This window comes from Phaethon aethereus (assembly GCF_964289735.1).
Source record: "Phaethon aethereus genome assembly, chromosome: Z".
Lineage (NCBI taxonomy): Eukaryota > Metazoa > Chordata > Aves > Phaethontiformes > Phaethontidae > Phaethon > Phaethon aethereus.
The window spans coordinates 11,266,796-11,281,969 of record NC_138577.1 but is presented as its reverse complement, the minus strand read 5'-3'; the positions used below and the strand labels follow the sequence as shown (position 1 = coordinate 11,281,969).

The 15,174-nt window shown below is 44.1% G+C and overlaps 1 protein-coding gene across 1 annotated transcript in view; it reads right to left on the bottom strand.

Moving 5' to 3' along the window:
• Positions 1–15,174, bottom strand: part of DNAI1 (dynein axonemal intermediate chain 1) — a gene marked incomplete at both ends in the record, with an annotated part of 157,501 nt that overhangs the window by 49,042 nt on the left and 93,285 nt on the right. Inside the window, 3 exons of the mRNA XM_082013776.1 lie at positions 6,070–6,149; positions 7,981–8,068; positions 13,117–13,206. Coding sequence (XP_081869902.1) covers positions 6,070–6,149; positions 7,981–8,068; positions 13,117–13,206 — 258 coding nt within the window. The remainder of the gene's footprint in view (positions 1–6,069; positions 6,150–7,980; positions 8,069–13,116; positions 13,207–15,174) is intronic.

The following is a 15,174-nucleotide window of genomic DNA, read 5'->3' as shown; positions in this document are numbered from 1 at the left end:
CCTTCCCCACCATCACCCTGCAACTGCCTGCTCTGAGAGCCTGCCTGCTCTCAGCTCACACAGCTCTGCAGCTCTTTCTCTTGACTTCCCAGAGGGGTGTGAGAAGATGTTGGCCAGCACTCAAGCACGTCCCCAGTAGGCAGGTGGGCCACCCTGTACCCCAGCCAACAGCAGCCTGTGAACTGGGCAAACACTGCACATGCATGCTAGGTCAGGCCAGCAGCATCACAGCTGTGGGTGCTACTGAATGGCAAAATGTAGGATGTGTGCAAGAGCTGGAAAACATTTGGGACCCTTGGAGAAATCATTTTGTGTGTGAGCTCATGAAGGGGGGTAGAAATTACAACCTGCTTGTCTGCATGAGCAGAATACGGGACTCAATCCAGATCCTGTCAGTTCTGTGTACACAGAAGAATGAGGTAATCCTCTCCCCAGACCTTCTCCCCTCTGAGGGGAGCGGAGGCATCTTTCACAAGCAACAAGGACCTCATCTCACAAGTAATGACCTCTTGGTTGTCTTCTTACACACAAGCTGTATCCACACAGCAGGTTGTGGTTGGTTTCAGGATTTTCTGTTGGTTTGCCTTGGTACAGTCACTACAAGGACTTTGCAGCACCTTCCATTACGCCCTGATGAATGCAGCAACACATCAATCTGCCCGAGCAGCAGGATTGCTGAAGCGTTACGTGACTTCAATTCTTGCAAACCAAAGCTCTAACTAGTCATAACGCTTAACTGTTTATTACACATGACATTCACTGTCAAAGTGCTCAGACCTGTTTTCCTCTGGTGCCCTTGTGTACTGGTGCAGGCACTGGATTGAGGGGGCTAAACTATTCACACAGCAGCAGCTCCTGCATCCCTGGGAGGCTTGCTGTGGTAGGAAATGGAAACAAGAAAGTGGCTCATGTCCCACTGAGGTTTACTGACAGTGTCTATAGCTTGCTAAGAGTTTGGTGCGTACTCTGTCCCTGAGTTACTGTACCTGTGTGTAATTATGGGGCTGAAATCTCCTTTAATTGCATGTTTCGTAACTTTACTTCATAATTCTTAATGTTCAGCCACCAGGCTTCTTTTTAAAGTCACTTTGCTGGGAGCAGACAGAATGGGTCACGAGTAATTAATGCAAGAGAGAAGCTGCTTTATCCGTCTGTCCTTCCAAGTATGTGGACTGAAGGTCCCTAATACCTGTGGACTTTGAAGCATGAGATCCTAACCAGATTTCTCTGCATCCAACAGAACTTTAATGCACATATATTGCTCTTTTTTTAAAGCCTTGTGGGGGCTGAGCCCTCAATCAGTGCAGCTCTCTGGGCACTGGTATGGGATGCCCATCATGGTCTAAGACATGCTGATCCACAGCACTGGCTTTGCAGTCTGCAAGTCTGGCCCAGAGCTGAGGCCCAGGCCCTGACAGGAAAGGGATCTGAGGTTTTCCTATGAAATCAGCAGCAAGCAGGATTCTGCAGGGCAGATGCCCAGCTGTGTCCCTTGTGAGAAATGAACCCTGTGTGTCTGCTTTAGGCTAATGCCATACACCGTGCTCTCACAGTGGCTGCCAGCCACATACTGTATTCACTCCAACCTTTGGTATCGTCTCTGATGTGCGAGACAGGGCCATGTTCTTCCCAAGATGTATGTTGAAGAATCACCACAAACTTGAGAAAAAGTTCAGAAAGAAGTATGACTAATGAATAAAGAGTTTCTGAGCTAACTAGAACTACTGGCAAAGTCTTCCCCTACTATTCACTTTAAAAACCCTATGGTTATTAGACACATGTCAGGATGAAAACAAAGCCACTGGAAAATGTGACGCCTAACTCCTGACAAGACAGCTTTGAAGAGGATGAGTAGAATCAGGGAGCAGGCATTTGTGCAGCCTGTCTGATTTTCTAGAGCACTGCTCCAATTTGCTGAGAGTGTTTTTCTCCTTTTTAAATGGTGGCAGATGGGTGTGAATAGTAAACGGTATTTTTATGATGAGAAAGGAAAGAAAGAATGTCTGTGACAATACAGGAAACCAGTATGAAGATGACTGGTGACACGGCTACAAAACATAGGGGAGGAATACTGGGAGGAAAGGAGAACTCCAAGGACTCAAAACTTGTCAATAATCTTCATTAACAGCACTTCAGCTAGATGTTAGCCCAACACAAAAATCCTCTGCATCCATGGTGAATGGATAGTTATTAGTATCCTTATAATGTAGATAGTTTCTTTAGCTCACTAACAGAAACATTGAGACTCTAGGTAATATAGAAATTAAAAAAAAAAATCTTTTTCAAAGGAGGTTTGTATCTGGCAACAGAAAGAGTACTGCCCAACACTGGCACTCCTCGGCAGATCAGGACACCCAGTTGTTCTTCAGAAACCACTGACACAAACATGTCCCATGTTGTTGTGGACAGCTGTTACCAGCAACACCAGAGAGTCTCCTTGTTTTTTGCTCAGTGCCTTCTTGTAGAGAACTGTTACAGAAATGCTAAGATGTGTAGAAAGGCTTACAAATGGAAACAGAGGCATGGGAATGCATCAGGAGAAACAACAGGCACTGGTAAAGGAAAGAAGCTGTGTTAATCGATGGCAAATGCAGTCAGTCAAGTGACAAGATAACCGGATAGAGCAAATAGAAGCTCAAAAGATAAGGTGGCAAGAAGATGAGGAACAGAACTCAAGTCATAAAATATACAGAGAAAGAAAACAACTTTGCCTAAAACAAAGCAAGACTAGACACAGAGACAAACAATCTCTCCACTACTAAAGAGCCACTGGAAGTTGGAGCCTGTCCAGAAATCAGTTTGTCATCATCATTTAAGGAAAACGCAAGATATGTGATAAGGACTCAACAGCCAGAATCCTTTGTCATCTGTATAACCACAAGAAATCCTGTCCTGACCACACAGATACAAATGTCCTGGTGCTTAGTATGAGAGAATGAGTATGACTGAAATTAGTTTTGGTTACAATTAAAATCACCTTTTCCTTCTTACAGTCTTGCACTGAGTTTTATTATATTCACTTGTTACACTCCCAGGCAAACTGCCTAAGACTGAAAAAAACCCTGTCTCTTACATAAATATGTTCAAATCTCATCACAATTTTTCTGTTGAAACCCTGTTTATTAAGAAGTAATTCCGATCAAAGAGTTGAAGCCACAATAATGTTTCAATATGAATCTCAGAGACCATACATTTTGATACCAAAGCTCAAGAGTTCCTAAACAGCAAATTAGATATGCAAAGAGGCAGTTCTGCATTACAGAATCATATTAATGCAGAAAGTTTGTCCTCTACATAAAAGGGCAATAGATAGGTCTGTGGGTAGCTAAGATAATGATTTCCTGGCTTCAGAAGCACTATTAACTAAGCCATTTAGAAAAATTCACCGTAATTGTTCTGCAGCTAAAGAATGAACGTATTATCATGCTATTTGTGGGTATGCCTTGTCTCTGAAAAAATGCCTCCCTAAAATTAACTTTTCAATTTATTTAATAAATAATCTAAAATTCATCCCATGTGGAGAGCAGCCCATGGTTGATCGCTGACTCATACAGCTTGTAAGGAATCTTTCCTTCTCACTCAACCTGCAGTGGCAAGGGCAAGTGCAGCACAGAGACCTGAGCAGCTCACTCCTGCTCAGTGCAGCCACAGGACCCAAAAGCTGATGGAATGGCTGCAGGACTGTCACTGTTCTCAGCATCCGAGCGGAGCAAGGCTCTGGGAGGCTCTGGGAGGCAGTCCACAGGTAGCCCCAGTTCAGACATGCAGTGTTTCAATAAAGAGGAGTGAGAAGAAGGTGTATGGTAGTCCTTAAGAAATGTCTGGAGCAGCTGTTCATCCAAAACTTTTGAAACTGCTTGTAGCAAACTCTTGGGGGACTCTAAGGGTGCAAGCACTCTTTCCCCTGTTTTTGTGGATACTATGGAGGCCTGCTTGTGCTAGACACAAGATTTCTCTTCCCTGTGTTAGCCCATACAATCTGATGCAAGATTGCCTCTTCCTGCCCATGGGAAAACCTGGGTTTTACAGGACAGTGTTGCACAATGTGAGAGCAGTCCCACTTTTTGCTAAGGCTCACCAAAGCGGGAATGTTTTATTGCTTACCAGTAACCCTGAAGTCAGCCTTAGCACCAGTAAAAGAGAGGATCCTGTATAATAGTATCTCTCTGCCTTTGTCCACCCAAAAAGTGGTTAACATATTTGTGTGGCTTCATGGCTGGGATCACTCCTTATGTTAAAATCCCATCCTTATTCTAGTTTCACTGAAGATCATCCAAAGCAGGAACACCTACAGCTTTGTCAATGCAAATGCTGCCCAATTCTGTTCCTATTCAGTCCTCCTCCATGAAAGACTTCCTTGGCTGTGTCACTCAGCCCAGGACAACAGCCTGAACATTACTCCTGAAGGGTAACTGATGGCCCCCACCTAACACTGACATCCACTGTCATACTCACTGACATCCATGACTCACCTACGCATAGAAGTTAAAACATGTGGTTCCTTACTGCCTTTTGATCAGGACTAGACACAACAGTACCCAAACAATTTGGAGTACAATACACAGGATACCAACTCCTGTGGGCCACCAGCCCACTCAGAACACCTGCTCATGACTGAACAGATGCTTTGTATCCTGAAATCATCAACAAAAAGCTGCTGCACCTACCTCGTTGCCCATCACCCATCAACTCAGACCATCCACTTCTCCCACCTGCCTTCTGCACCTGTCTTGTCCAATGCAAGTGAGCACTCCTTAGAAAACATCCCTGGATATTGCCTGGCAGAGGCAGGGATTTCAATCAGCATCATCCCTCTGGAAGGGATACATATTTCTTAAGTCTGTCTCACCTAAATTATTGATCTTAATTTCAGAATATGATTTCCTTTGGGTTCTTTTTCTCTGTTTTGTTTCCCTTTTGCAAGCAGGACATGGGGAAGGAGCTTACAGCATCCTCTAGGAATGGCTGGATGGATCTGCTCTGCACGTCAGCCTCCTGCTGGTGGTCCACTCTGCACAATGAAGGGCTGTGGCTACAATATCAACAAAGCCCTAAAGCCAGCTCAGAGGAATGCTGTGCAAACAAAAGTTATATCCGTAAGCAGCCTTTGGCTTTATTTGCAAGGCTAAATACAGCAGGGCTCAAAACTTACTATTTTTAGCTTGGTTTCTTAAGAAAAAACAATGTCTGTGTCCTGCTGCCTGCTTGTTTCTCCTCCCAAATAACTTTTGACCTCACTGGCAATTTCAGCCAAAGCTGGCTGCATGTGGGACTTGGCAATATTAAGGTCTTATACATTCTATAAAAAGGGATGGCCATAGAGTGCAAACATCTGGGCAGTGCCCCCACCCTGGGAAGGGCAGGCCAAGCTTGGTAGCTACCCTCACCACATGGCTGGAGCTGGCTGGCTGACAGCTGGGCAGCAAGGTGTCAGACTGCAGGAGGGCACTGGAGGGGAGGTAGCCAGCACTGTCCGGAGGAATCAAGGATTATAGCTTGGAGGTAGGATCACTGAGCTTGGGACAGCAAGAGTGTGATTAGAGGGAGGAAGGATTAGAGTAGATAGTGAGGAACTGGAGGCAGGAAGGCAAGGAGAAAATGGGACTGAGGAAAGGATCTGGGGTGTAATTGTGGAAGGGAAGGGCTGTGGGACACCAGTCAATAGGAAACAAGGCTTCATTAGCCTCACTGCTTACAGGACAAGAGGGCTAAAAAGGAAAAGAGCTATTTCCCCATAGCCATGAGGACAGAGGATCAATGCCTTTTAACTTCTGTTCTGATCATAGTTCGTGCCTCACTTGCACAGCTGCAATCTGCAAAGCATTCTGGGATACAGTTTGCATGAAACACGTTTCTGCAAAATATGGTCTTAATTGGGTCTGTGTGGAGAGCTCCCTGTGACCCTCTGTGGCTCTGCGCTGGTCTCAGGCTCACCACAGGGATCTGAGGGCAGGACCAGGCTCTGAAGTTGTACTTTGTTACTGCTTAAGCAAACAGTTACGATGATGAACCTGAAAGACAACCACAGGTCAGGGGATGTAAAACAAGGGACAAAGAAACCATTCTTACCTTATAGATCCTTCCCTCTTCAGTACCAACGAGGAACAAATAGTCTATCTTTTTGTGAAAATCAAAGGATGTCCCGCAGCCTGTTAACAGGAGGAAGGTCCATCAGACAGAGAATTGGTTCATCTGGCCACCACACGCTCCCTGACTGCCAGAATTTTCAGAAGTGATTTATTAGCCAGAAGCTCCCAAAAGGAATCAAAGTCACCCCTTCTGCAAACATTTTCCAATTTGTGCCTGTCCCCAGGACCCACAATTTGAAAAGCCAACACAGAGGAAGAAAAAGGGAACTGGAAGAACTGGAAGGGAAATGGAAGAACAGATTGGCTCAGGATTCACTTTGGTAAGAATTTAGAATGCTTGGTGCAATTGTAAGAGTCATGAGGACCAGGCCTGCCTCCTCTTGAGGAAGAACAGATCTTTTCTGTTTGTTTAGTATTCACACAAATATAAATGGTTTCCCATGCATAAAAGAGCCCAGAGAGGAAACACCACATCATACCTCCCTGTGCCCTTTTCATCTGTAGCTCAGAAACCATTTAGCAGGCTCACCTCAGTAAAACCAATAGCAAAGGATGTGATCTGGGAAAAAATCTTCTGCCAGGCACAGAAGGATCCTTTTAACTTCAAAAACCCTGAACTGAGCAACACTGTGAACTGTGTTTAAAACAGGTGTCAACCACAACAGGATGTGACTCCTTGAAATTTTGTGGCTTCTGGTCCTGAGGTAGATGTAACATCATACAAGAAAGCCAATTTGCATAGTGGTGAAAGAAAATTTCAGCAGGGTCCTTGAGCAGAAGATGGGATGCATGCTGAGTCCCAAGAACAACCTGGGGCTGCTGACCAGCAGGGACACCCACAGCAATCATCAGACGAGAAATAGGAACAAGCAGACAAGGCTCAGAAGCACATAGCTACAGAGAGCTTTCTGCAAAGGCAGCTGTCTTAAACATTATGTCTTAAATGTTAACAAAATGTAGTCCTCAAAGGAATTGTTAAGGTCATTTCAACCCTGTAATACTGTCTGCATTTTTAACATTTAAATAGATTGTTAAATATTCAAGACAAGTCTTTGAAAATCCATTTCCCAGTAACACTAACAAATAATCCCAAAGCCCCTGGGAGCTCTGCAGTGTACTGCTTTAGCTGATCTCTTGTAACTTATGAGGCAATGCAAACCTTCTCACAAACAAATTGTTCAGCAATTACTAGCCTAGAAACACAGCAATCCTTAAATGCAGAGCAAGTGCCTTCTCCAAACCCAGCCCACAGCTTCACAGCCAAAAGCAGGTGCAATAGGATGATTAGGGGATTCCTCAAGTCTCCCTGTATAGTCCAGAACCTCCAGAGCTGACTCATCCCATCCTATCTGAAACACAGGATGGTCAAGATGAGGGGATTCAGCCTGTCTCTACCTTGTACAGGAGGAACCTGATGTAGTAGCTCAGAATAGATGCTGTGCTTTTAGAGAGCCAAAACTGAATGAGGCACATCCCACCACTGTCTGGATAAGCTGTATGCCCAGGAAAGGGCAAAGGTTGCTTTTCATCTTCATTTGGCCAGTCCAGATCAATGTCTGGTAGGAAGAACAAAACTGACTCAGTTTTGACAAATACAGGAAATGTCTGTGCCTTGTCCACATTGGGATATCCCAGTAAAATGGTTATGTTTTGAATTAATGTTCATCTTTTTCTGTAAGTAAAGGCAAGATGTTACCAGCAAAACTGGACTCAATTAGTGGCCATTGCTCCAGACAGACTTTGCCCTACTACATGATGAAAGCAAGGAGGTGTAACCCTTCTTTAGATCCTTTCCATCTCAACACCCCACTCCCAATTTAATTCCCCAGAATGACTGATTAGAGGCTTTGTGTCAGCAATTAATCAGCACGGCAAGGACTTGGGCTCCTACCAAGTGTTTGCAGCTGCAGCCCCTCTGGTCCCTGTATCGTTGTTCCCTCTATTGACAGCTTGATGACATCTGTATGAACCAGCTCATTCTGCAGGCAGAGGAGATTCCACATGAACAACAGGCTTTACAGCAACAATAGAGAGACATTCAGTACTTTGAAATGACAAATTTTATGGAGGAATTTTAAAAAGCTGTCCGAAAGTTGCTTAATGTTTCATGCTCGTAGTTGGCAACTTGCTAACATGCTGTTTTACATAAAACTTCCAAGAAAGTGATGCTTTGGTGCACTGGATCTGAGAGCCTCTGGTACATCACCCAGACACAGGTAGCTGACCTGGAAAGCTTTGGATGTCAGGATCAATGTTTTTGAGTGGAGGTTGACACTGTCAGCTTAAATCATTGTGTTAAAAGTGAAATCATCCTGTGTGGTTTAAGATGGATATTGCATATTATCATGGAACTAACCAAAACCCACACTAATGGATAGTAACTTACCATTTTGCCAGTCCTTGCTTCTTACAATCTTCCTATTATCCCCAGAGCAGCCTCGGTTCCCAATACTCACAATGTCATGGGCTCTGAGATTCAAATGACAACATCTAGCAAGCAGCTCCCCCACAGGAAAAGTGCCCAATGTTGCTGTTATCAGCAGAGCTCTAAAGAGCTCTCACTGCAGGCCACAACACTGCTGTGCTAGGTGCTGTATGAACACAGAGCAAAAAGGCTGCATCCCAGAGAGTTTACAGTCAAGGTGGGAGACAGAAGACAGACAAAAATAGACACAATATGGGTGAGTATGAGGAAATGATGAGAGGGCAAAAATCCATTCTTAGACTAGCTCTGGGAATCAAAATACCACCGCAGAATGGAGCTGGTTGTGAAAATAAGAATACCCTGGGGCTGATAAAAAGAACAAAGAACTAAAGATTAAATTAGTGAGCAGTGTGGGCTGAGGACTGGATGTTTTCATGAATCTGCAGATTTCCCACTGGAGCACTGTGAGAACAGAACAAAACTTCTTAGCTCAGTGAATCAAGCTTTAGTTGGAGCTTCTTTAAGCCCAGAGCAAAACTCAGGTTGAAAAAGATTCTGTCTGGCACAGTCAATCCTAGGGAACTGCAAGTTAGAGAAGGTGGGAGAAGAGCTTGCGAGAATCTGTTTAGGGGGGACAGTGTTCTATAAGATATTTTTGTAATATTTTGGGGGTACAAATTTACAGAAGGATCAAGAAACATCAAAACCCATAAAATAATGTACTTCCTTCTCACTAACTTGCACTGCTGCATACCCATGTGCCCTGACCTATTGATTGCTCTTGAGTAAGCAGCAAGGACTACTGCAGAGTCCTACCTTCTGTTAGTGACTCTTCTTGCAGCACGTGGGTTACATCAACTTGGATTCAGTGGGTAAGGCAGGAGTGATACTAAGAAAGAGGCCATATATGCTGGTGTACGTGTACAAGAATTGGAAAGAGCAGTGTCCAGAGCACCTAGGAACAGAGCATATTCCATGTGCTGATCGCTGCTCATCCAAACAGGAGTGCTAATGGGCTGCTGGGAAAGCATGCAGGACATGCTGAGCAGGCGCTTGCCTCTGCTCAGGCTTCCAGGTCTGCCTGCTCTCCAGAGAGTGTCTACCATGTCAAAGCCATGGCTAGTGGCCACATGAAACTGGTCTGCATAGCAGCTTTGGAGCTGCCAGCAGCTGATCATGTTGATACACCCGGAGTGTCTAACAGAGGTCAGACGAATGATCTGAGCAGGCTCAGATATGTGCTAGCACACTTAGTCTCTGCTCTAGTAGAAAGGCAAACCACATGAGACCTTCTCTCTAAGCACACACCTTTCTGCAGCCTTTCTCTGAAGATGCGTCTGAAGGCTGGAACACCTCTCCTATGAAAAAAGGCTGAGAGAGTTGAGGTTGTTCAGCCTGAAGAAGAGAAGGCTCCAAGGAGACCTTATTGCAGCCTGCCAGTACTTAAAGGGGGCTTAGAAGAAAGATGGGGACAGAGTTTTTAGCAGGGCCTGTTGTGCTAGGACAAGAGGTAATGGTTTTAAACTAAAAGAGGCTAGAGTCAGACCAAATACAAGGAATTTTTTACCAGGAGGGTGGTGAAATCTCTGGCCCAGGTTGTCGAGCGAGGTGGTTGATGCCTCATCCCTGGAAACATTCCAGGTCAGGTTGCATGGGACTCTGAGCAACCTGATCTGGTTGAAGACGTCCCTGTTTGTTGCAAGGGGGTTGGACTAGATGACCTTAAAAGGTCCCTTCCAACCCAAAGGTTCTATGATTGTACAATTCTTTGCCTCCCAGCATCTTCACCTGGCCAAGGTCTCTGTGGACAGAGTAGCCTCTTGCCTTCACAAAGGATCTTACTTGTGCGACTTCCCTGTTGTGCTGCTTTTCTTTCATACCCAGCTTTGCAGTCTGGAAAATGGATCTCTTCCTGGGGCTGTTTGTCACCAAAGCCATTCACATATTCCTCTGGGTAGACAGACTGTCAACAGTTTGGCCTTCCAGGAATACTGAACAATAATATGTTTCTTCTGCCTAACAATTTTAAAGCACTTTGTAAGCATTAGTGAATTAGGCCTTGCAGCTGCCTGTTTCCCTTCAGTTGTTATTAGCCTCAAGTGATGAAGAAGGCCCAGAACTGTTCAGCAATTTAGCTCTAGGTAACATAGGAAGGCTGAACTATGACTACTAATCAAACCCAGGATTGCTGAGGATCAGCCTGAGAAGCAGCGCCACGCTGCATCCCAACTGATCCCTTGATGTGGCTCTGACAGCTCTCCTTTTCATAGTTAATGTGGGTGGGAGAATGGAGTTATCCAGCTGCAGAGGTCCTGCATCATTCCTTGCCTTCTTACATCTTCATGATGACCCAAACCCAAGCCAAGACAATAACCGAAGGACACACAGCTCACATGCTCTTGTGAAGTTTGTCCAAAGTGATTGTGCTCATTTCTAACAGAGACAACCACTATGGTCAAGGCTGTCAACTGTCCATAGATAACATTTGACAACTCTCCTATAAAAATTTTGAGTGTGGCTTGCCAAATATACATCTGGAACTAAGAATGAATTTATTCACTTTCTGCTCTCAGCTTTGGAAGTGTCAAACAGCTATCAGTGTTTGAAGAAGCTTTACTTCTGGATAGTCCTGTCAAAAAGATTAATGAAGCTCTCTTTCATTTCTTCCCTATTTGCACTGTGGATTTGCAGAATAGAAGACCTCTGGAGTCTCTTCAATTTTATTCTAAGTAAAACCCAGAGATAGGTCTTTTGTAAAATTGGAATTCAAGTAGATTGTCCATTTCTCTTTGCTGGTTACAAAACCACATATTGTAACAAAACACCCTTTTTGTTCAGTTTCCTGCTTTCCCTGTTGAATCTCTGTGCAAAAATAGAAAGCAGACAGCACCTAAAACTTTGCTGTTTTCCACCCCTGCCTGCTAAGCTCTGGCAATTTCGGAGGTAACTTCACCTCAAAAAAATCTTAAAACAGTGCTTTTCACATGGGTGTGGCCAAGTTTTTAACAGAAGTGCAAGGAATAAGTAAAAATCATATCATGCTAATAGGGTTAGAAGTCACACCAAGGATGCTTAAGAAGGTATATCTATATGCTCAAGTGACACAAAAAAAAACAGCTTATGATGTGGGAACACAGTTAAGGACAGAGCAATCACAGAAATGTTGCAAAAGACCGTCTACCAGGTGAGTTGCCACCAGAGTCCATCTGCAGACTCTTAGGTTGTCCCAGTTGTGGTATTTCTCTGAAGCAAGAGGCTTAATTTAGTGTTTCTTGTCTCCTAAGTGGAGCAGATTGAGCACACTCAGTTACGGGGGCTCAGCTGATAGGTGTAACCTGCCAAGTCACCTCAACTGAATGTGTTTAACTGTAGGTGTGATTACCCACTTCAACATAAACCTATACAGGCATTTCTATACAGGGGATAAAACAGGAGCTGAGTGCTGAGACAATGTTAGCCTGTTCCTGCCTAGGGAGCTCTAAGAGCTCTTTTGGGAGAAGGACTTAGGACACTTTTGCAGGAGGAATTCTTCTATCTAAAGCTGCATGTACGAACCTGGAAGAGTTTATAAAAAATAACTTAATACTCAATGTCATCCGCATGCACCTACTGTGTTCATTAGAAGAGGCTCCCACTCCTGAAGTGAACATGAGACTAAGATTTACATATAATGTTAGACATGAATCCCTGCCCACGGCAGCATGGCCTAAAATTTTCAGAACACACATGCCTTGAATAGCTTGGTATAACAGGTTGAAAAAATGAGCATCCGAGGATGTAAAGAAATTTGCTTGCTGGAGAATCATGGGACAGCTGTTTCAATTTCATATTTAGGGCAATTCAACTATTTCTTCAGTAAAAGATTTTGAAATCTTCAAAATGTAAAATCAAATAGCCAACAGAAAAAACACATGTTGAGGTTCAGAGACATAAATCTAAGGGTCATTTAGGGACATTAATGCTAAGTTTCTGTCAATGTACATATTCCAAAAGAAAAAGTGATCAAAGGCAGGGTATGGAAAATGAGTTAACAGATGTCTTGAGTATGAGCTGGCAATGTCATGGCAAGGGGAAACCCTCTGCCTGTCCGATTGCATGTTGCCATCCCACTGCAAATGTGAGCTGACTCTGTGCTGCTATGGCCACAAGGGGAGAAATTTACACCTTCCTTCTCCCATGCTGAATTGCAATCTGTAGGGGAGCATTCTGGGGGTGAGTGTCTTGAAGCTGGGGAAGAAAGCAGGTTATTCTGCTCTGTCTCTGGGTCACCCTCCTGGGACAAGTAAAGTTTCAGAGCAAGGACCAGTCTTGAATTCCTGCAGCTGCAGAGCAGGAAAATGATCTCTCATACTCAGGTCCATGGGGTGCTACAGGTGCAGGCAGCATGAAGGCTAGGTCCTGAGCAAGGAGTAGGCTGGTTCTGCTCATTTCAGAGTTTGACACAGAGACCCAGACCCAGCTGTGACTGCACCTGCAATCTTTGCTGCCACTTCTTTTCACACCTGGCTTATTATAAATAAAAATAAAACTAATGCACCATTGAACTTTGGAGGCAACTGCTTATAATTTGGCTGGGAAAAGCAATTGCCACCTCCTGTTTACCTTAACTAAAGTCCATGCAACAATCCGCCCATCCGAGGAGACGGAGAAGAAGTTCAAATTGTTGTCCATGTCATCCTTCTGCCACTTGACCTTAAAACAAGAAGACAGTCCCAGTCAGCACAGGGCACTCAGCATTAGCAGGACAGAGTCCCATGCCCTCAGCAGGGCCTTCTGAAATCCTTCCTAAAAAGCAGCTGGTTTCCACCCCAGAGGCCTGCTGGTGCATAGTATATATGAACATCCTTACCACCACAGGCAGTTTCAGAAGTGCCCCCAGAACTCCTGTCACTCACTTTCCGGCACAGATGTTCCAGAGAGGGTGCAAAGCCCCACAACTTGGGACTCTGCACTACTCATGGCCACCTCCCCAGCAGCGACAGGAGCATTGCCATCAAGGATGGCCTTGTGAAGTGTCAGAGCTACGCAGTGCTCTGCACTGTGGCGTAACACCATGCCAGAGATCCCTAAGACATCTCCAGAACAACACCAGTGGTGCCACAAAAAGGTCCCCAAGACACCTGAGTACATCACTGACCCTGCACAAACTAATCCCTTCCCATTTGGCTAATTACTCCAAGTGCAGTGCCATATGGCTACCCTTCAGCCAGACAACCCCAAATTAGCTTTTTGTACTTATGTGGGGTGCAGACAAGCCCTTGCAGACAATGTGTGACATGGGTCCTTGGAGCACTTCTGTTTCAGGGAGATGAAAACATCTCCATTAAAATTGAAATCCTCCCTACACCTTCAGAGCATCTGTCTGCCTGGTAAGGAGTGACTGTGACAGCTCAGCAGGAGAGATTAGAACTCAGATAAATGGCTTACAGTTTAGAAGAGACATTTCAGTTAGACCAAAAGCATTAAGAATGCTCGATTTTCAGATCTGGGAATTCAATCAGACTGAAAGGAAAAGGATGACTTGTCACTGGGCCTGTCAGCACACACTCCTGTGGGCATCTGTTAGTTCAGGATGTGGACAAGCACTTCAGCAGGTTCTGCTGAGGTTTGCAAAGGTATATCTGTTCCTGTCCAAGCAGTGCAGAAGATAGATACATTTCCCTAAACATCATCCCATAAACATGATAAATGAACATGATTATCCTAGAGCTTACCAAAAACTCTATCTATAACCACCTATTTATCTGGTACCTATTCCAGAAACAAGCAGCATTCTTAATTAATTACATAGATTGGGTATTCTGATGATACTTCCTTCAGAAAAACAGTGCTAATTCTGTTTTGTAAAATTGTTTATACTGTGAAGTTCTGTGGAGCATGAAAATTCAGCAAAAGACTCAGCAAAGAGTAATTAATCCTGTAGTGAGCAGGTTTCCTACCTAGAACACACTATTCTGAGGAAGAAGAAATAAAACGTAAAAAGAATGCATCTGAGTATACACCAAAATGCCCATTTCCTGCCCATAAGGTGCAACTGAAGAGTCTTGAGTCGGATATACCTTTGAAGATTCTTGCACAGGAGAAATCTAAGTCTCCAAGTGGAACCACTTTTGCTACCTGGCTTTAAAAGAATGACATAATTCAATATGGACCAGAATAAAATGGTTCCCAATAAAAAGACAGGTTCAAGGGCACATATGGAGAACAAGTGATTTTCAATCAAAAATGTGCAGGGTATATCTATTCCAGGAACATCTCCCTGGGATCAAGAGCTACTGCTGACAACGACAGTCACCAGCAGCTGCTTCAGATGAAAGGGTTGGTGTGGTGAGGAGTTTTAATTCAAAGTGAGAAATGCAGAGTTCATTTGAAAATTTGAAAATTCCAATGTTACAGACACATGCCCAACATGTTTCATACTGGGCACAGAAAAAGGGTCATCAAAAAATCAGAGCTTTTCAAAATGTCACTCTAAAATTGTGTGACAATAAGATGTTTTTATTTGTATGTCCAACCCAGCTCTCCTCAAACTCATATTCTTCTTCAGTCTACTTTCCCAAATATTTTGGGAAAAGAGTCACATTTCCCAGCCTGTCTCTAAAGCAAACGGACTTCTCTTGAGGTAGGGTAAGCTATTTCTCAAGACAGTATCTCCTATGA